General features: G+C 44.3%; 1 protein-coding gene across 1 annotated transcript in view; it reads left to right on the forward strand.

Annotated features, from left to right (window-relative positions):
• Positions 1-1,095: 1,095 nt before the first annotated feature.
• The window catches only part of LOC309816149 (protein FAM170A-like), a gene marked incomplete at both ends in the record, with an annotated part of 31,936 nt that continues 12,195 nt past the window's right edge, over positions 1,096-20,836 (forward strand). The window contains 2 exons of the mRNA XM_082646807.1: positions 1,096-1,165; positions 4,456-5,224. Of these exons, the coding sequence (XP_082502933.1) occupies positions 1,096-1,165; positions 4,456-5,224 (839 nt within the window). The remainder of the gene's footprint in view (positions 1,166-4,455; positions 5,225-20,836) is intronic.

Below are 20,836 nucleotides of genomic sequence, written 5' to 3' on the forward strand. Positions count from 1 at the left end.
TAATAAGACGGTTCAACAAGGCACACACATACAAGATCAATAAATTTTAAAAGCCAATCAGGCTCCTCTACACTGGCGATAACAAATTAGAAACTATAAAAGAAAATAAGAAAAAAAGATCTAAAAATTGTCACAAGAGCCGTATAAATTATTTAGAGCTAAGCATACATAGAAGGCAATATAACTAACAAACTGAGTACGAACAGTTAAACTCTGCCCAACCCAAGGTTAGGAAAAGACTGTTGTTACTTTATGAGAACAGACCCTCTTCTTAAGGAGCAGATCAGTAAGTGAGAGTGAATCAAAGAAACACAGCATTTGAAAAGTCAGCTAGTCCAAGCCTCTTGATCGCACATACAGAAGCTGAAGCCCAGATAGGTTGAGTTACTTGCTAAAGGGCCCAATGTCCTGACTCAAGGACTAGCATTTTTCACTCAGTCACAAGACACAATCAAATGCAGTACCTTGGAAAGAGATGGGGAAAAAATGAAGAAATCAATTATATAGTTCCTCATCTTTAAGTACAGAAATAGCCGTGACAAAATTACACGTATTGAGGGAAAATTGAAGTGCAGAGTTTAAAATGTCAATAATCCACAGGGAAACTGGAGACCATTTAAAACATTCATATTAAATCTCTCTAGAAAAGACATTAAAAGATCTCCAATCAAAATGTGAATTTTATAATAGACATGGTATGATACAATTTATAATAGATATGGTAGGAACCTTTCCCTTTCACGGGAAAGCTTCGGCTGGGAAAAAGGAATTGTTCTTGAAAATGGGGCCTGTGCTATTGCAGACACTGTGCTCAACCTAGGTCCACCGAATGCTCTGATGTCATCACTGAGGTCACAGAATTCCACTGTGAGCCTGGCAACCTTGCAAACATAACAGCCCTGGTGAGCACTAGGCACTACTGCTGGTTCACCAAGTGGTACAAGTTTTTCAGCCATTTAGGAGACTTGACTATTTTTGTTTGTATTGAATCATTTCAACGGATTGCCCAAGAGCCAAGAAGGGCCAACCTGTAGGGAAGAGGAGGAGTTGGACATCTCTTGAGGCATCTTCTAAGGGAGACTTCTAGTTGGTACGATGGAACGGCGACAAAAGAGGAAACATCTGGAAAATGAAGAGTCCCAGGAAACTGCCGAGAACGGAGGAGGTATGTGGGGGGCAACTTGTCTGGGGCACATGGGTTTCTGCCAAACTGAAGCTTCTCTAGGAAGCGGGGGACTGAGAACGTGTCACCTGTGAAGCAGGGAGCGAGAGACCTTGTCTCACTGATGCTGCCGTATCTATCCGGAGGGTCCCTGTGGTGTGAGACGGCACAGAACGGCCAGATGCCCCCTGGGAGATGGGAGGTCAGCTCCGCTGGTCTGAGGACTCTCTCCTGGGGCAGCCGGGCCTGGAGCTTTGTCGGACTCACAGCAGGCTGCATCCTGCTTGCACAGACCTAGAGGTGCAGCTTTTCTCAGTCCCCGATTTCTCTCTTATGCTCTTGGATCTTTCCTAGGGGTCATGAGGTGGGGGATGTGAAGGATGCAAGGATGCTGAGAGAGACCCATGAGTTGCTTGGCCTCTTTTACCAAAGTGGAAAGAGAAGCCCCATGAGTTGAAGGCCCTGTTGAAAAATATCTTGACAAGTGGAATGTACTTTGAAAGAAGATTGTTTGTCTAGGGATGGTGTCATATTGAAAGCAAGGAGGTTTTATTCTTTCAACAGGAAGAATTTCCCAAAGGAGATCAAGGGAAGGGAAGGGTTTTCCAGAGACTGAGACCGCGTGAGCGGGGGTGAGAAATGGCCTCAGTGTCCTGCGGGGAGCTCTGAGAGCCACGGGCCACGTGGTGCCTGCGTGCATTAAATGTAGGCGAGTAGCTTGCCCTGGGAGAGGGGTGGTCACCCCAGAGCTCCAGCTAGAGGCCTCTGCCCCAGATTAGAGCCCAGTAGCTCCTACCAGGCCCAGGGCCCTGGAGACTGTAGGATGGGCCCTGGGAATGGAGCTCTAGACAGCAGGCAGATTTCCAGGCAGTGGCTGGGACAGGCTGGGGAAGGCAATGACTGCCCCTGACCATTCAGAATATTTTGCCCTATGTTCCTGTGTGTGTGTGTGTGTGTGTGTGTGTGTGTGTGTGTGTGTGTGTGTGGTAGTTCAGAGAAGAGCGAGATGAATGGGGGTAGAGAGCTTACCAGATATAAAGTCTGCGTGGTAAAGTTCTTGTCACCCTGCCTGGACCTGGCTGACACTCGGTGTACGTAAGAGTGTATACAGAATTCTTGTTAGGGTTGTTTTATGAGACAGTAACTCATACACCCATGTACACTCTGATGCAGCAAAAATATCACACACCCCACATATAACTTCCTTAGTAAACCACACACAGCACATGGAGGTATATACACGCATCCCTCCTATACTACGTTCTCATACAACCCACCTGTATCACAATCCTCTCCTCCAACACCAAACGCTGGAGATGAGATATGTATATAGACACACACACTATATATATAGGACACACACACACACGCACACACACAGAGTATATACATGTATCTCCTCAACTCTTGCACAAACACAACTAACTTCAGCCATCACTAAATACCTCTATAAGAACCTGTCACGTGTCATACACACCACACTTATAACACATTCTTGAGTAATGCCAGACCCGCTTTGTACAAACCACAGTAAACCACAGTCTCAGTAACCCATGTCAGGATTGCCAGAGAAAATATGGGCTATCCAGTTCAATTTGAATTCCAGATAAACAACAAGTAATTTTTCAGTATCCGTATGTCCCACATATTGTATGGGCTATACTTACACTAAAACTAAGTCAGGCCACATACTGCATGGGAATACTTACACTAAAAGATTATTCTGGGTTTATCTGAAACTGAAATTTAACTGGGTGCCTTGTATTCTTGTTCGCTAAGTCTGGCAACCCTTATATACTTACCACCAGCTGATGTATTATATATTTATTGTAGTTTTGTTTAGTGTGTGTCTTCCCCTACTAGAATGTGCAGCATTACCAAAGACTACAACAATGGAAGAGTGCCGGATACACAGGAGTAGCTGCTTACTGAATCTTGGTGAATGAATGAATGAACACACACCATAAATACAAGCCACACCATGTAATGAGGAAACGTTACATGTCCCAGAATTCCTGACTTGTGAACAGAAACCATGCACACAAAGGCCACAGACACAGATAGACACGTCTGCACTGTGCTTCCCATGCCAACCCCACACTTACCACAGACTTAACTGATACACATCACTCACTCTTCCCACACACTCACAGTCACCACCGAGGCCTACATTACCAACTAGACAGTGAGAGAATAAGTATTGATTGGAATTAAATCCTGGAGGATCCACTGGGAACCACACTCTCAACTGTGTGTATTCACTGCACCTGACACGTGTCACACACTCAGTAAATATTTGTGGACAGAGGAATGATGAACCCACCCTGAGCCTTTCATTCCTCCCTCAGGAATCTCGAAGTCACAAGAGGATCCCCCTCGGCTTGGATCCACTGTGGTGGCCCAAGGCTGCAGCCCAGGGGCAGTGGAGGTCTCCTCTGCCTCTAAATACTTCTTCTGTACTTCTACTCTGCGCAAGCTCAGCTACGCTGGTAAGGGCGTGGGGCTCCTCAGGTGACGGGGTGCTTGGCTGTGAAGCAGGAGGCACACAGATCCCAGGGAGGCTGAGAGGAAATCCAGGGTCATCAGAGGTGATGAGGGCTCTGTGGAGGAGCCTGGGCAGGATGGCTGAGCTGTTCCGAGGGCGTGGATGCCAGCTGAGTCTGGGGGTGTGTGTGTGAATACTGCTACTACCATGGTGGGGAAGTCAAGGAGCAGGGGCCGGAAAGGTCTGGGCTTGAGGTGGAGGGAAGAGGGACCAGATTAAGCATCTTCAGAGGAAAATGTAGGCTTTGTCTTTGCCTTTGCTTCCAGAGAAGGACAGAGTTCTGCATCATACACCTCCAGCCTGAGAGCAGGACCATCCAGCTCAGGTGCACACAGCTCACACATACACGCGCCCTCCAGGCACAGCCCTTCTCAGTGCACATCAACCCCAAGCACGTGCTCCACAGTACTCTCCTGCACCACAGCCCCATTCCACAAGGAATGCACCACCGATATTCCCAAACTCACACTCCTCATCGTACACGCATCCAGCCGCATCCCTCACATACTACAGCCCTCACCACCATACTCCACACCCCTGTGTACAGACACCGCTCCAGTATACCCCCCCACGCACATGAAAAGCCCACAGATGACACCACATACACCACTCCGTCCTACGGCCAACGGACACCAAGCTCACGACATTGCTATGTCGTGCCAATGTCCCTCTCTCGTCTACCACACCTGCTCCCTCAGCTTCCGGCATGGCCCATGCATGTTATTATGATTTTAATTTCCTTTTTCAGGAATCCGGAGATTTCATCGAGACACTGCCCAGCCTAGACCACCCCTAGCCCAGGATCAGGAAGAAGGAGAGACCGCTTCCCCATCACACTGTGTCTCCTCCTCACCCTCTTCACCCTGTAAGAACTATCTGCACCCAGACAAAGAGGAAAGGGGCATGAAAATATACTACATGCAGGTACAAGTGAACAAGGGTGTCGCTGTCTCCTGGAAGACAAAGAAACCCTTGGAGTTGCCTGAAAAGCAGCTGAGGATAGAAGAATTGACCCTTCCTGAGGATGTGTGCACAGTAGCCACGGACACTTCTTCTGATGTGTCCACCGAAAGCCTCCTGTCTGACAGTGAGCCCACTGGGGAGGAGAAAGAGTATGAGGAAAGGGCAGAGCCAGGCAGCCCATCAGGGCCACCTGCCGTCGAGGAGAGACCCAGCGCCAAGACAGCGGACTGGATGCTGACCATGGAGACCGGCTTCAGGTGCATGGCCTGCTGCCGGGTCTTCCCCACCTTGGGGATCCTCCAGCAGCACGTGAAGGGCGGCGTCCTGCAGGGCTTCAGCTGCCGTGCCTTTCATCTCACCATGGCCCAGCGGATGGGCAATGTGGAATCCGAGAGCACCCCTGAGGAAGAGGACGAGGAGGAGGAGGAGGAGAACGAGGAGGAGGAGGAGGAGGAGGAGGAGGAGGAGGAGAAGGAGGTAGAGAAGCAAGAAGAAAAGGAGAATGAGGGAGAGCAGCCCACGGGGGAAGGCCCCAGCCCAAAGAGACCCCGCAGGCAGGGTCTTTTCTCTCCTTTGAGTTCCAAACAGCAACTGAGATTCATGGGACAGAAGATCCTGGAAGACGGTGTGGCCGTCCCTTGGAAGAGGTAAGGCTTGAGGCTGGCAGTCTTCTGAGCCTATGTCACGAGGGCCCAGAGGAGTCTAAGGGAAGGGGCCGCACACATGTGCTGGTTTACCTAATGGCTCTGCAGTTGCATCAAATGGGACACACCCAGCACTAACAAAGGCATTGACCTCTGTTGACGTAAACAAGAAGGTGGAGCCTTTTCCTAGGAGTTTTCTCAGGGTCTGCACGATGGACCTCAACTCTTAGAGGACGTACTGCCAGCAGCTCCTTCTCGGCAGAGAGAGCCAGGAGTGGTCTCAAGAGAGGACAGGGGCCCTTGCAGGACCAGAACTTTGAGGTCTGAGAGCCTTGGGCCTGAGCCGAGATCTCACCCGGACCACTGGACCTAGCCTTCTGTGACAAAGGGGAATATGAAAGAGAGTCACGTGGAAATGAGGTTCCCCGAGATATGGAAGTCTTCCAGAACCTTCGTTGCGTGGTAGTAGATCTGGAGCCAAGCTCACTGTGGTGTGTGTGGCTCTGAGCATTAAGGCAATGCTGGAGTGTAACCCTGACCAGCAGAGCTTGGAGTGCTTCTTGTCTCTTCCTGTTCTACCTCATTTGTTTTATCCCTTCCAGGGAGAAGAAAGGACCCTCGGGAGAGTAGCAGACAGAATGCCGTGGTCTGAAGGAGGATGAAGGGACCGGCACTCAGTCTAACATCATATGACAATAGAAGCGTCCTATGCAATAAAGGGCATTTTCCAAACCTTTCCTGGAGCTTTTATTTAAGGACATTTTTCTATCTATGCATCTATCTGTCATCTACATCTGTATCTTTCAAGGTTTGTGAACAAGCTTTCACATAAGCACTAGAGACGTCCGCCAGCATTTTCCAGAAGAGGCCTGCAAATTGCTGGGGACTCCTCACAAATAGGGAACGGCCACAACCCCTGCCACACAGACTATGCGCGTGGCCCTCCTGACGTACTCCCACTCTCTCTCTGAATTTCCCAACGTCTGAGATGAGGGTGCTGGCTGGAGGCAATGATCACGTGCAGGCTGAATCTTCTCCAGATTCTGATTCTCTTCCTGGGCATATCGTCCTCAAGCACAGTCTCCATGTCCCTGGCCACACTGATCTCTCTCCTTCAGTCCTTCCCTCCCTCCCTCTCCTGCCTCCCAGTGCAGAGAATACTTTTTTGCATTTGAGACGACATTTATTTTTGGTTCACAGAATTCTCACCTGTTCTACTGTGGCCTCCGTTGTGAACATTCCAAAGCTGAGACTTTTCTGTTTTTCTCCCTCATTTCTGCTGAGTCTTTACCTTCCTAATGCAGTGAACTCACAGTGCCTAGCTGACTGGATGGGGAAAAAGATCCAGGGAGCAAAGAGAAATAATAAAAGAATATATCAGTTAATTTTTCATAGTGTTATCCAACTACATATTTTTAAAATTTTGGAATAATATTAGGAATCTTCTCTTTATAAAAAACTGAATTATCGGGCTTCCCTGGTGGAGCAGTGGTTAAGAATATGCCTGCGAATGCAGGGGTCATGGGTTCGAGCCCTGGTCTGGGAACATCCCACGTGCCACGGAGTAACTAAGCCCGCGTGCCACAACTACTGAGCCTGCGCTCTAGAGCCCGTGTGCCACATCAACCGAGCCCACGTGCCACAACTACGGAAGCCTGCGTGCCTAGAGCCCATGCTCCGCAACAAGAGAAGCCACTGCAATGAGAAGCCCGTGCACCACAGCCAAGAGGAGCCCCCGCTCACTGCAACTAGAGAACGCCCGCTAGCAGCAACAGAGACCCAATGCAGCCCCAAATAAACTAATTAATTTTTAAAAATTGAATTAGTTTCAAGGGTACAATGTATAAAAGTACAATAAAAGCCCCCCTTCATAACCCCCCAACCCCACTCTCAAGATGGAATCGATATGCTGTGATACAAGTTATAGTCGTAGTACTACTCCTCCTCCCACCACATCCGAAATCCTCTGAGCCAGGTGCAGCAGCTTCCTTTCACAATGCTAGGACCCGCCACAAGACACATGATAATCCCTTTGGACATTTCAAGGAGCGGCACCAAGGGAACAGTACCGGGGAAATGCCACTGACAGCTCAGAATATCCATGGCATTTCTAGAGCCTCGGCACTGCTCTCACTCTGGTAATCAAGGTCCAAAAAGCACGTCAGAGAGTGTTCATATTTGTAAACAAGCTCCACCTTTGAAACACAATCTGCATAGAACCACATATACAAGCCTGCACATTGGATGAAGCCAACGTCTCCTCCATGATTGACCTTCTGACCACCTTATTGTCTCCTCAACCATAAAAGGTCAACTTCAGACTCACGACCTTGCCTTGTCACCAGAAACATCCAAGCTTGGATCAGTCTTTGTAAGAGCAGATATTTGCTCTCTGAACTATTAGAGACTTGTCACATACACAGAAGTAAAACAGGATTGTTTCTATCTACCTGGGGACCTGGAGTCTTTCACATTGCTCCTGTTAAAACTCTCAGAGCACCAAAACTTTACCTACAAAGGGTTCAAGCTATGACACTCCCAATTTTCACAAACCTCCTCATCTCTTGTGAGTCACCTGCAGCCAATTCCAGGAATTGGAAACATGGTTGTGAGGATGAAACTGACTTTGGGGCTCCCCTTGGATATGGTCTTCCAGACTTACCAAAAGGCCATTAAGAGGACGGTTTACCCCACCTCAGGGAAACCCGAGGCAGTACTTGCAGTCAAGGGCTGGCCATGGCTTCTGAGCTACATCCAAAAAGAATTTCATACTGTACCTGGATCTGCTGATGCCATTTCTGACTGTCCGAGAGCCAGCATGTACCGTTCCTGAACTGCCTTCATTGTGGATCATCAGTAGGGCTGTCACCTTTACTAAATTAAAATACAGGATACCCAGTTAAACTTGAATTTCACATGAATAATAAGTCATCACCTTTAGTATAAGTAGATCCTATGTACTATTTGGGGCATACTTACGTTAAAAATGTACTCGTTGTTTTTCTGACATTCATATTTAACTGAAGAGCCTATATTTTATCTGTCAACCCTACTCAGCAGAAATGATGGAGGCTTATAGATATCCAAGAGATGCCTCAGAGCATCCTCAGCTTTTATTTCTATGTCCTGGACAGTGAGCCCGAGCTTCCCACTCCCATTAATTGGCTATAATGGAGTATAGTCTCCATTTTAGAGGGTTTGCTACTTGTCATTGTTATTATCTTCCTCTCACAGCAGTGAGAGGCCCGCATATTGCAAAACAAACAAACAAACAAACAAACAAAAAGGAATAAGCTTGAATAATTCCTCCAAATCTCAGTGGTTTAAAACAACAAAGGTTCATTTCCCACTCGTTGTACATGCCCATCATGGGCTGCCTAGGAGTTCTGCTCTTCGTTTTCCTTATTCCTGCCCCCTGCTTGACAAAGCCACCTCTCTCAGTCATCTTTGTAGAGAGAAAGAATTCTGGAGCCTCACACTGGCAGTGTGAGTTCTCGCCCAAAAGTAACACACATTACTTCCACCCAAAATTGTTGACCACAATCTTATTTTTAGGGAAACCACTGCCCAAAACTGCCTGCCCTGACCAGGCCCGACAGTAACCACTTTCACGAGTTATCTTAAAACAGGAGGTCCTGGTAAGGAACGCGGAACTAACCAACTACCACCAACCGGAAGAATTAGGGAAAGGTCAAAAGGAGAGAGGAGACTCCTGTCCATATGTCCTACCAACCTCCCAGAATCCTTCTCTCTGGAACCTATCTTAGCTGAGCAATGTGTGCACCACCAGAAAGGATCCTGAGTCAGAATGACTGGCCGGAGACAACCCAGAAACTAACCCCATCACCATAAAACCTGAGACTGCGAGCCACATGGCAGAGCAGTTCTCCTGGGTTCCCTTCCCCTCCTGCTCTGCACCCGGACACCCCTTCCCAATAAAGTCTGTTGATTTGTCAGCACGTGTGTCTCCTCAGAAAATTCTTTTCTGAGTGGTAGGCAAGAGCCCACTCTTGGGCCCTGGAAGAGGTCCCTCTTCCTGCAACATTATCATGTGTCTCTCCATTTTCTAAACTCCTTAGGCGAAAGTAATTGTGAACAATACTACTGAATAGTACAGAAACCATACAGAAAAATTCTAATCCCTCCCTGTTAAATAGGAGACTTGACAAAACCACCAAGCTATGCATTCACAAAACTGGGTCTAGAACTCACATCTCTTAGGTCATGATTCAGAACCTTTTCCCACTATGCTATATGTTAGGATTTTTACACCAAGACAATGTAGTTGGGTTAATAATGCCTTTCATTTTTTGTTTTTGTTTTTTTTTTCATAAATGGATTCAGGAGGGAGGCTTTGGAAGCCCCTAAAACACTTGCCTTAACCTGAAAAGCAACTGGAAAATAATCCCACTGCCTTTTGAAATGTTTGACCTAGTAAAGATTAGATGTCTGCGAGGCTTTTATGTTCTGAATATAAGGAATAAAAAGGAAACAATCTTCCTAAGACTTTAGGAAACAGGCGGAAAAACTCTTGACTCCCACTTTGCTATTTTGATTAGCTCGTTGACACTTCAGTTCTTTGACTAATAGCAGTGGCAACAGCTGGAGTTTAGCCAAGATATAAGTATATATAATAGGGTGGCGGCCCCTGCAGAACCACATACCACTGTAAATGCTTTAGCTCAATCCTACTTGCTCATAGGTCTGTGCAAAGTAACAAATGGTTCTGAAACATTTATTCCAAATAGCTTTCTTATTATTACTTTAAAGATAACTTGGCTGCCAAATACTTGCTCCCTGGTGAAAAAGAATGCATATATGGGAGGAGGATTTATGTATCAAGATATGCTGCTTATTTCCCTCCTGCTGATACAATGCACATCTAATGAATTAGAGGTAATCTTCCTCTCTTCCCCAAATTGTAGATAAATGAGTATGTCGTTTCTCCCTCCCTTCAATTCATCCTGGTCATAGTTATTTTCTTTAAGAATATTATTCCCCTGCTTAAATCTTAAATGGCTTCCCAATGCGAGAAGAATAAAACCGAAAAGAGTCAACCGAACGTTCAAAGCCCCGTAGGGTTGAAGACCCTGCCGAGTTTTCCAGACTAAGCGTAACACTCACCTTCCCGCCTCCACTCAACTAGGCCAGACTTCCCTCCCTCCATCAGAGGACAGGCGCTTGCTCAACTCATTTCTTTCAAGAGTATAATTTTTCAAAGTACAAATTGTTTTTAAGTTCAATTAAAATCCCACTTTCTACAGGAAGCCCTTCCAGATATCCCAGTGAGAATGGACCACACATTTTCCCAGCATGTTAGTTGTACCTCTGTGATAACTCTTTTCACATCCTTCAATCGGCAGACTCTTAATGAATGCGTCTGATTTCCCCCACAACATAGAGTAGGAGCCCTTGGCAAGTAAGAGGCCATGATTCCTTATCTCTGGATTTTCCACATCTCCTTGCACTGAGTATGATCCCTAGCAGGACCCTGTGGGCTCCTGGGCACAAAGCCTGTATCGGTGTCCCCCATTTCTTGATTACAGGAAATGGCTTCATTCAGCCTCCATGACCTTCCCTGAGTTCCAAGGAGCAGGTTCAAACAGTTGCTAATTAGAGAAGGGAGGGGATGCGAGGCAAGGGAGGAATAGTCAAAAGAAACACTAGTGCAGCCTTCGGGCAGGGTCTTGGCTCCCCCTTAAGGGATACACATAACAATATCTTTGAGCTGTTTTGCAGATACTGAAACCCCCACTAGGTGGGAGAAGTTAATGGTGTGCTACCCACAAACACACAGACCCCAGAACCAGTTGGAACCGTAAGGTTGATGATGCTGACACCCACTTACCTCACCACCAACCAATCAGAGAAATGTCCATGAGCTGATCATGCTCTCCTCTTTGAACGATTACTATAAAACTCCTCACTACCCTCTCCAGGTCAGGGACACAGAGTTTTGAGGGCAATCGCCTGCTCTAGCCCCCTTTGCCTGGCAAAGCAATAAAGCTATTCTTTTCTACTTCACCCACAACTCTGTCTTGAGATTTAATTCAGTGTCAGGGTACGGAGGCCGGATTCGGCTTCAAGTATGAGCTCCCCTACTTGTTCCTCTATCCCGCAAAAAAAAAAAACAAAAGCTTAAATAAATTACCAAAGTACTGGATCTTCTTCCTCCCTAGGCAAAACAATGTCCTGACCAGTGGCCTCTCTTCCTTTTCCCCATACCAGCACAGGAATGCCATCTCTGCATTTATGCTTGCCTGTCACCATGTTCATGTAACTGAACAGAAGTGACAGCCCTCGGGCTTCCCTGGTGGCGCAGTGGTTGGGAGTCCGCCTGCCGATGCAGGGGACACGGGTTTGTGCCCCGGTCCGGGAGCATCCCGCATGCTGCGGAGCCGCTGGGCCCGTGAGCCATGGCCGCTGGGCCTGCACGTCCGGAGCCTGTGCTCCGCAAAGGGAGAGGCCACAACAGTGAGAGGCCCACATACCGCAAAAAAAAAAAAAAAAAAAAAAAAAAAAAAAATACTATACACCATGCCCAAATGAAATGAAGTGATGATGAAACATATGAAAATCAATCATTGTAATACAGCAAAATTAACAGAAGGAAAGACAAAACCACGTGATTATATCAACTGATGTAGAAAAAACATTTGACAAAAGTCTAATACCCTTTCCTGATAAAAACACAGTGAACTATTAATAGAAGGAAAGTACTTCAACATAATAAAAGCCATATATGAAAAACCAACAGCTAACATCATACTCGGCAGTGAAAGACTTAAAGCTTTTCCTCTAAGACCAGGAAGACGGAAAAGATACCCACTCTCATCACTACTATTCAACATAGTACTAAATGTCCTAGCCAGAGAAATCAGACACACAAAAAAATAAAATAAAAGGCATCCAAATTTGAAAGGAAGAAGTAAAATGATCTCTGTTTACAGATGACATATTAGGCACAAAAATTCCTAAAGATTACACACACACACACACACACACACACACACAAACAAACCTGCTGAACCCAAGAAATAATTTTAGCAAAGTTGCAGAATACAAAATTAACAAACACAATGCAGTTGCATTTTTATACATTAACAATGATCCATCTGAAAGAGAATTAAGAAAATAATCTCACTTACAGCAGCATCAAGAAGGAGAAAATGCTTAGGTATAAAATTAGCCAAGAAGGTGAAGAACTTGTACATTGAAAACTACAACACACTGCTTAAAGATATCAAGGAAGATTGTATTTGTATATAAATGGAAAGACATCCCATGCTCAAGGATTGGAATATCGTTAAAATGGCCACGCTACCCAAAGAAATCTACAAATTGAATGCAATTCCGATCAAAATCCCAGTAGCAGAAAAATATCTTATGATTCTTATGGAGCCTCAAGTAGCCATAACAATCTTGTAAAAGAACAAAGTTAGAAGCCTCACACTTCCTGATTTCACAACACAGTACAAAGCAACAGCAATCAAAGTGGTATGGTACTTGTAGAAAAACATTTAGACCAGTTTAACAGAGTAGAGAGCCTAGAAATTAACCCTTGCTTATATGGCCAAACGATATTTGACAAAGGTGCCAAAAATACACAATGGGGAAAACACAATCTCTTAAACAAATGATATTGGAAAACTGGATATCTACTTGCAAAAGAATAAATTAAAGAACGAAGTACAGGGGTTCCCTGTGGCGCAGTGGTTGAGAGTCCACCTGCCGATGCAGGGGACATGGGTTCGTTCCCCTGGTCCGGGACGATCCCACATGCCACGGAGCGGCTAGGCCCGTGAGCCATGGCCGCTGAGCCTGCGCGTGCGGAGCCTGTGCTCCACAACAGGACAGGCCACAACAATGAGAGGCCCGCGTACCGCAAAAAAAAAAAAAAAAAAAAAAAAGAAAGAAAGAAGTACAGGACCAAAACTATAAAACTCCTAGAAGCAAGCATAGGGTAAAAATTTTAGGACATTACATTTGGCAATAATTTCTGGGATACGATACTAAAAGCACATACAACAATGCAAAAGTAGACAAATAGGACTACATCAAATTTTAAAACTTCCATGCAGGTAAGGAAACAATCAACAGAATGACAAGGCAACCTATTGGAATGGGAAAAATATTTGAAAATCTTATGTCTAATGTGGGATTAATATCCAAAATATCTGAGGAACTTCCACAACTCAACAAAAAAACCCACAAATAACTGATTTTTTAAGTGCAAAGAACTTGAACAGACAAGTCTCCAGTGAAGATATACAAATGGCCAACAAGCACATGAAAAGATGCTCAACATCACTAAACTTAAGAGAAATGCAAATCAAGGCCACAATGAGACATTATCTCACACCCATTGGGATGGCCACTGTCAAAAGAACAGAAATAACAAGTGTTGGAGAGGACACGGAGAGGTTAGAACCCTGTGCCCTCTTGCTGGGAATGAGAAATGGTGCAGCCACTAGAGAAAATAGTACAGAAGTTCCTCAAAAAATTAAAAATAAAATTACCATATGATCCAGCAATCCCACTTCTGGGTTTATATGCAAAATAATTCAAAGCAGGATCTCAGAAATAAATCTGCACACTCTGCAACATTATTCACAATAGTCAGGAGGTGGAAGCAAACAAAATATTCCTTCACAGATGAATGGACATACAAACAATGAAATATTATACAGCCTTAAAAAAAAAGAAGGGAATCCTGTCAAATGCTACAACATGGATAAATCCTGAGGACATGATGCTAAGCAAAATAAGCCAGTCACAAAAGGACAAATACTGTATGATTCCTCTCATATGAAGTATGTAGAGTACTCAAAATCATAGAAACAGAAAGTAGAAAAGTGGTTGCCAAGGAAGGGCTGGAAGAAGGAGGGTGGGGGAATTAGTGTTTAATGGGTATCGAGTTTCAGTTCTGCAAGATGAAAAAGTTCTAGAAGTCTGTTGCACAACAATGTGAATACACTTAAAACACTAAACTGTATGCTTAAAATGACTTAGATGATAATCACTGTCATGTGTTTTTAGTACAATTTTTTAAATATATACTGACGTCTGAGTGCTAACCACAGAGAATATCATTTAATTTGTCTGGGATGCAGACTGGACACTGGGATTTTATTTTATTTTTTTTAATTTTTTTTTGCGGTACGCGGGCCTCTCGCTGTTGTGGCCTCTCCCGTTGCGGAGCACAGGCTCCAGAGGCACAGGCTCAGCGGCCATGGCTCACGGGCCCAGCCGCTCCATGGCATGTGGGATCTTCCCGGACCGGGGCACGAACCCGTGTCCCCTGCATCGGCAGGCGGACTCTCAACCACTGCGCCACCAAGGAAGCCCGACACTGGGAGTTTTTAAAGGCCTCCTGTAATTCATCAGTGCCATACAGGACCATGGGCCTAGTGTCACATGTTATGATTTTTCCAAGACAGGCTAAAATCAAGATTTTTATCTTTATTTGTAATGTTTATATAAACACTGCTGTTTTTTTTTTTAATGCTGGCAACTAATTTTTTAAATTCTGTGCAAACCAAACACACCACTCTTGCTGCCTCTTGGGCTACCGATCTCCAAGTTCCTTTCTAGCTTACAATGTCTGTGGATCAAAATTAAGTTTCCTGTGTCTCAGTAGGTGGCCTCCTTACCAGGGGACTCTCCTCTGGCTTTTGAATCTTCCTATGTGAAATACTCATCAATAAAATGGGTCACTATGCATAATGGGGTGTCCCAAGAAGTGTATCATGTATCATGGTTACAAGTCCTTGGCATGTGTGGGTTATCGTTTTGGTCAGTAAAGTCGATTGGAGGTTTCTGAACAACAATTTCAGGCAGAGAAACCTGGTTCTTTTGAGGGGGTGGGGGATGTTTGTTTATTTGATTTCCAGTTTGAGAGAACCCTGTAGTTTAAGCTGAATAGTACATGGATTCCTAAATACACTTACCATACAAAAGTTGAATTGCTTTCATGTAAGTAGGACTGGAGAAGTGGGAAGTGAATGACTGTAATTCATCTCCTGCCTTATAAACAGGCTTTTCTTTTTTTTTTCTTTTTGCGGTACGCGGGCCTCTCACTGTTGTGGCCTCTCCCGTTGCGGAGCACAGGCTCCGGACGCGCAGGCCCAGCGGCCATGGCTCACGGGCCCAGCCGCTCCGCGGCATATGGGATCCTCCCAGACCGGGGCACGAACCCGTATCCCCTGCATCGGCAGGCGGACTCTCAACCACTGCGCCACCAGGGAGGCCCAACAGGCTTTTCTGTCCTGAGCAAACTCGGCTCCACAGAGCCTCCATCCAGGTTCAAAGGGAAAGGTTCAAGGGCTGGAGGAGGGAAAGCAGTGAGCTGAACATCTTCATTCCCTGCTCCTGAGTAACCACTGCTCTTACCCACTGTACTGAGCTTCTACTTAAGCTTTTGTTAGAAAAGGGGTTCAAGTGCTTTAAAGAAAGAAGTTAAAAAAACCCTGACCTAGATGAGGCTATCTAGAATACTCATTAATTTTTCAGATAACACTAATAGAAAAGTAACTGCACAAATAGAAAATACAAGCACCAATGAACAGTGAATACATGGATGGAAAAGAAAGTGGAATTCTGAGGCTATCCAACAAACCAAATCATACGTTATTGTTTATAACACAACTTCAACCTAGAGAAAGCCTAAGTAAAAGCATGGGGATGTAAGGTCCCTTGCAGCCTGCCCACTCACCTTCCGCGTGGAGCAACACTCCAGGCTAGATTTTAGTGTCTGTGAGAGTGAAAAGCATGCTTAGCAGTGAGGTTAAGTAAAGGTCTATAACATGAATCTTGAGGAAAGAGTAAAATAACCAAGATTATTCTTTCAAGATAAAAACACTGTAAAAGATTGAATCTAAAAAGACAAAGGCTGCAGAAGCAGCCAAAGAAAAAAATAGGTAAATTGGACTATATCAAAATTTAAAACTTTTATGCATCCAACTTTTGTACTATCAACAAAGTGAAAAGGCAGCTCTTGGAATGAAACAAAATATTTGCAAATTATATGTCTGACAAAGGGTTAATATCAAGAATATAAACAGAACTCCTACAACTCAACAACAAAACAAACAAACAACTCAATTTAAAAATGGGCAAAGGACTTGAATAGGAATTTCTTCAAAGAAAATATACAAATATCTAATAAGCGCATGAAGAGATGGCTTTACATCTCTAATATTAGGGAAATACAAATCAAAACCACAGTGAGACACCACTTCCCATTCGTCAGAATGGTTATTATCCAAAAAACAGAAAATAACTATTGGTGAAGATGCGGAGAAATCGGAACACTTGTGCGCTGCTGGTGGGAATATAAAACAGTGCAACACTGTGGAAAGTAGTATGGCAGTTCCTCAAAAAATTAAAAATAGGATTACTATCTGATCCAACAATTCCACTTTTGGATATATACCCAAAAGAATTGAAAGCAAGGATGTGAAAAGATATTTGCCCAACCACATTCATAGCAGTAGTATTCACAATAGCCCAAAGGAGGAAACAACCCAATTGTGCATCAACGCACGCATGGATAAAGAAAATGTGGTGTACACCTAGCGTGAAGTATTATGCAACCTTAAAAAGGAAAGAAATTCTGACACATGCTACAACGTGGATGAACCTTGAAGATAGTATGTGAAGTGAAATAAGCCAGTCACAAAAGGACAAATACTGTATATTACCTCACCTATATACGATACCTAGAATAGTCAAATTCATAGAGACAGAAAGTAGAATGATAGTTGCCAGGGGCTGGGGGAAGGGAGGAAAGAGGAGTTATTGTTTAATGAGTACCGGGTTCCCATCTTACGAGATGAAAAATGTCCTCGAAGTGGACAGTAGTGATGGTTGCACAACAGTGTGAATGCCACTGAAGTGTATACCTTTTTATAAAATGGTTAAAATGGTAAATTACATGTTATGTATATTTTACCACAATGTTTTCAAACATTTTTTAAAAACAAAGACTATAAAATCATGAAAGCATGTTAGCCCACATGCCAAGTGAGTTTCATGAGATGCCAGCCACACGGACTTAATGTATTTCTTCTTTACAATATCATCCCACTTCATTTGATAGACATGAGAAGCTGTGATCCATCAGGGTGAACTCTGAGTGCACCTGCAATGGCAGGACTGGTCATAGGGACTGTGACTTAGGAAGGAAATCAATGGAAACATTAAAGAAAGCTTAGAAGGGCTGGTTGAACACAATGAGGTGAGCAGGAATACTGAAAACATTTCAGCCCAAAGGGATTTTAGTGAACCTGATGATTCTCGAACATTACTGGCAAGGCTACTTATAACAGACATCAAACTACTTATTATAACAGGGGAGATAAAAGTCAACTGGTACAGTTTGTGAGAATGAAGTCTTTAGACTACTAACAGGACAAAAGTGTAGACAGTAGGGATTGTTTATCAGACACTAAATGTAATACAGAGAGAAACTAAAGGATCTCATTCCAAAAACACATAAACTTGCCTCATGGATGCTGAAACAATCTTGCGGTTGGAGACAGCAATGATTTCACACATTTTACAATATTAGAAGGTCTGGCCCCCCTTCCTCTGGAAAAGTGAAGATGCTGATTTTTTTTTTCATCCTCTCTGCTTCAGATGGATCTGAGAAACTCAGACGTGTTTGGCATGACGTGTACCACCATTAAATATGCTTCAAGGAGTTACAATATCAACGGATAATGAATAACGTAAAATTAACCATGAATAAAAGACAGACCAAATTTGATACTTCCACGAATTGAGAACTAAGAGCAAATTCACAGCAAGTAAGAGAAAACTCCAACAAAGGAACCTGGAAAAAGCTCCAAAAGATTGAGTTATAACGTAAAAAAGAATTTTCAAGAAAACGTGTCAATTAAGCTTTTGGCAAGATTTAAGAGCAGAGGCAAAGCTCTCAAGTTCATGGTGGTGTTAGAGGATCCAATCCCCCTGCTGTGCCTGAGGTAGGCAGTGAAGGAAGAAGATAAAGACATGATGCTTCGTGGGAGCAGGAAGATACACAAAGAGCTGCCAATGAGCTCCATCAGCAAGTGGCCCCCCAGCCCACTGGCAGCACAATGGGAACCAGACACCTGCGCACAATGCCTGAAGCACACACCAGAAGGATGCTCTGCGTCCAGAGACATGCCAAGCTTCAGCGGCAAAGACCTCTCCAGGTGGGAAAAATGTAATTGACCTATGTGCTTTTCTTCTTTTTATTCCTCTTTTTATTGATGTCAGGTCACTGAATATTCATATCATAAAAGCTATGTTCCATTTCATAGAGATAGCCATTTCAGGGTTTGGGATTTAGACAAATGATCTACTTCACAACAACCATCCATAAGACCCACATCACTTTACTTCTCAGTATTCAACCTTCCTAAATCCTCCCAGATGGCTACATTTTACCAAAAGACGTCTCTCCATTCACAGGAGCAGGGCTTCATGGGGGAGCAATTGCTCACACTTTCTGTGACTCGCCAACCACGTTTCTTGTGAGTAAAGGTCACCACGGCTTAATAACACTTTCTGTGTAGAATACGGAGAGGAACACAATTGCATTTTATAATCAGATCTACGTTTGTCCTTGTGACATAGCAACAGAGGAGAATAAAACATTCACTGACTGTCAAGCCTCGAAAGATGACTTTAAATCACCCAGCTTTATGTTTCAGTGGCCTTTTTTATTGAAACATAATCAACTCATATTTGATGAAACAGACACAAGACTATGGGAAGAACAACGATTCCAAATGTGGAGAAGGTCTGGACTTCTTACTGTTTGTTATTTCAGTAATTTAAGCATTTTGAGATTCAGGTCTATGAAACTCCTTTCTAACCCAAGTCAAGGACTTGGTCTCTCTCCAAAGTTTTTTAAAGAAAACACGGATTGAAAGTCAATGCACATCAGTCATGTGGGGGAAAGGCGGCTTTTGTAGTGAGATATGGATCTGAATCTCAGCCTTATCACTTATTAGTTACATGACCTGACATTCGTGTCGTTACCTCTCTGAGCCTCAATTTTCTGTCTGTAACATGGTGCTGATAATGCTTACTTCTGCTGCTTGCTGAGGATATTAAATGGGGTAATGAATCAACATTACCTGGCACAGAGCCAGGGGCATGGTCAATGTTTTAAAAATTGAAGGTAAAAAGAGGTTAGGACATTTCTGGCTTCTATATGTGCTGAGGAGAAGGAAGAAGGTGGGGAGAGAAGGAAAGAAAAGAAGGAGTATCACAGCACAATGCACTGATACCCCTAAGATACGTCACTATCCTAACATCCTTTCTAACAGAAACACAGAATAGAATCGAAGACCCATCTTATGCAGCCAACTCATAAAGCAGGTATAGGACTCCCACCATAACATCAGGAGTCCAACGGGTTCCACTGTAATTAACTTGGATTTGTACTCAGACCATTCAGATGTGAGGATAAAATCATTTCTTAAATAAACTAAAGGGAACTTAAAGCTATCCCTCTACCCCCAGTCTCTACTGCAAGGGCTAAAGAATTTCCATATTCGTCTCCCTTTCCCACTCACTTCAGACATGCCATGTCCCATCAAGATGCAGTTATCCTACTTCCCTCTCTTCCGTCTCTGTTTGGGTGAAAAAAATCATCCATTCCTGTATTGGTTCAGTCTTTTGGACCATTTCTAACCGATTTTCTTCATATCTCATCACAGAATGATAACTTTAGGCAAGGCTTGAAGAGTAAACTGCAGCCAGCTAGCAAATTCAAAACAAGCCCAAGGTCAGCAGCACACCAGTGAGACCAGGGTTCATTACTTAAACGTTAGAATCATTTCACATGAAAATGAAAAGGGGGGTTAATCAGTTAATGAATCTGGCACAGCAGCATCCAGAGCGGCAGGGGAGGACAAAACACTGAATGAGTTCAGAAACCAAGGAGACATTATAAACAAAGAGGGCCATTGCCTACATGTCCCTGCTTCTCTCCTTAAGATCTGAATGTCCTTTGAATCCTAACATTTAAGAGTGCAACCCTTTCCAGCTCTGGGAGGCTTGAATGCCTCTAGTGAAATGCCAGCGTTAATGAGAGTCTAATATACCTTTCCACCTGCAGCACCTGTGCAGACAAATTGTACCAGGCTTCAGACAAGCTGAAAAGCCTCCGTGTGCTGTAGATGGAACAGCTGGTAGAGTCAGTGTTCATTTGCTGAATGGTTCCTGTAGTCCCAGCTTGAGCTGGATAGGAAACTCTACAAAGGTAGCTAACTCGGAGCTTCCACGCAAGAAACATCTGTCAACTCAACAACTTTGTGTGAGACGCCTGCCTTCTCGGCTGTGGCGAATGACGACAAAGACTGCCACCAGATAGACTGACAATGGTAGTCAACACGTCCTTTCTGAAGTGACACAGCAAGACTCCATCGCCACTAGCTCCAGTTTTGAAACAACATCTGGCACAGAACCAGGGTCATTTACCCACCCCCCTCCTTGGAATAAAATGAACACTTGGTTATTCACAAT

The sequence above is a fragment of the Mesoplodon mirus genome (genome assembly GCF_964341445.2).
Source record: "Mesoplodon mirus genome assembly, contig: SUPER_14_unloc_3, whole genome shotgun sequence".
Lineage (NCBI taxonomy): Eukaryota > Metazoa > Chordata > Mammalia > Artiodactyla > Ziphiidae > Mesoplodon > Mesoplodon mirus.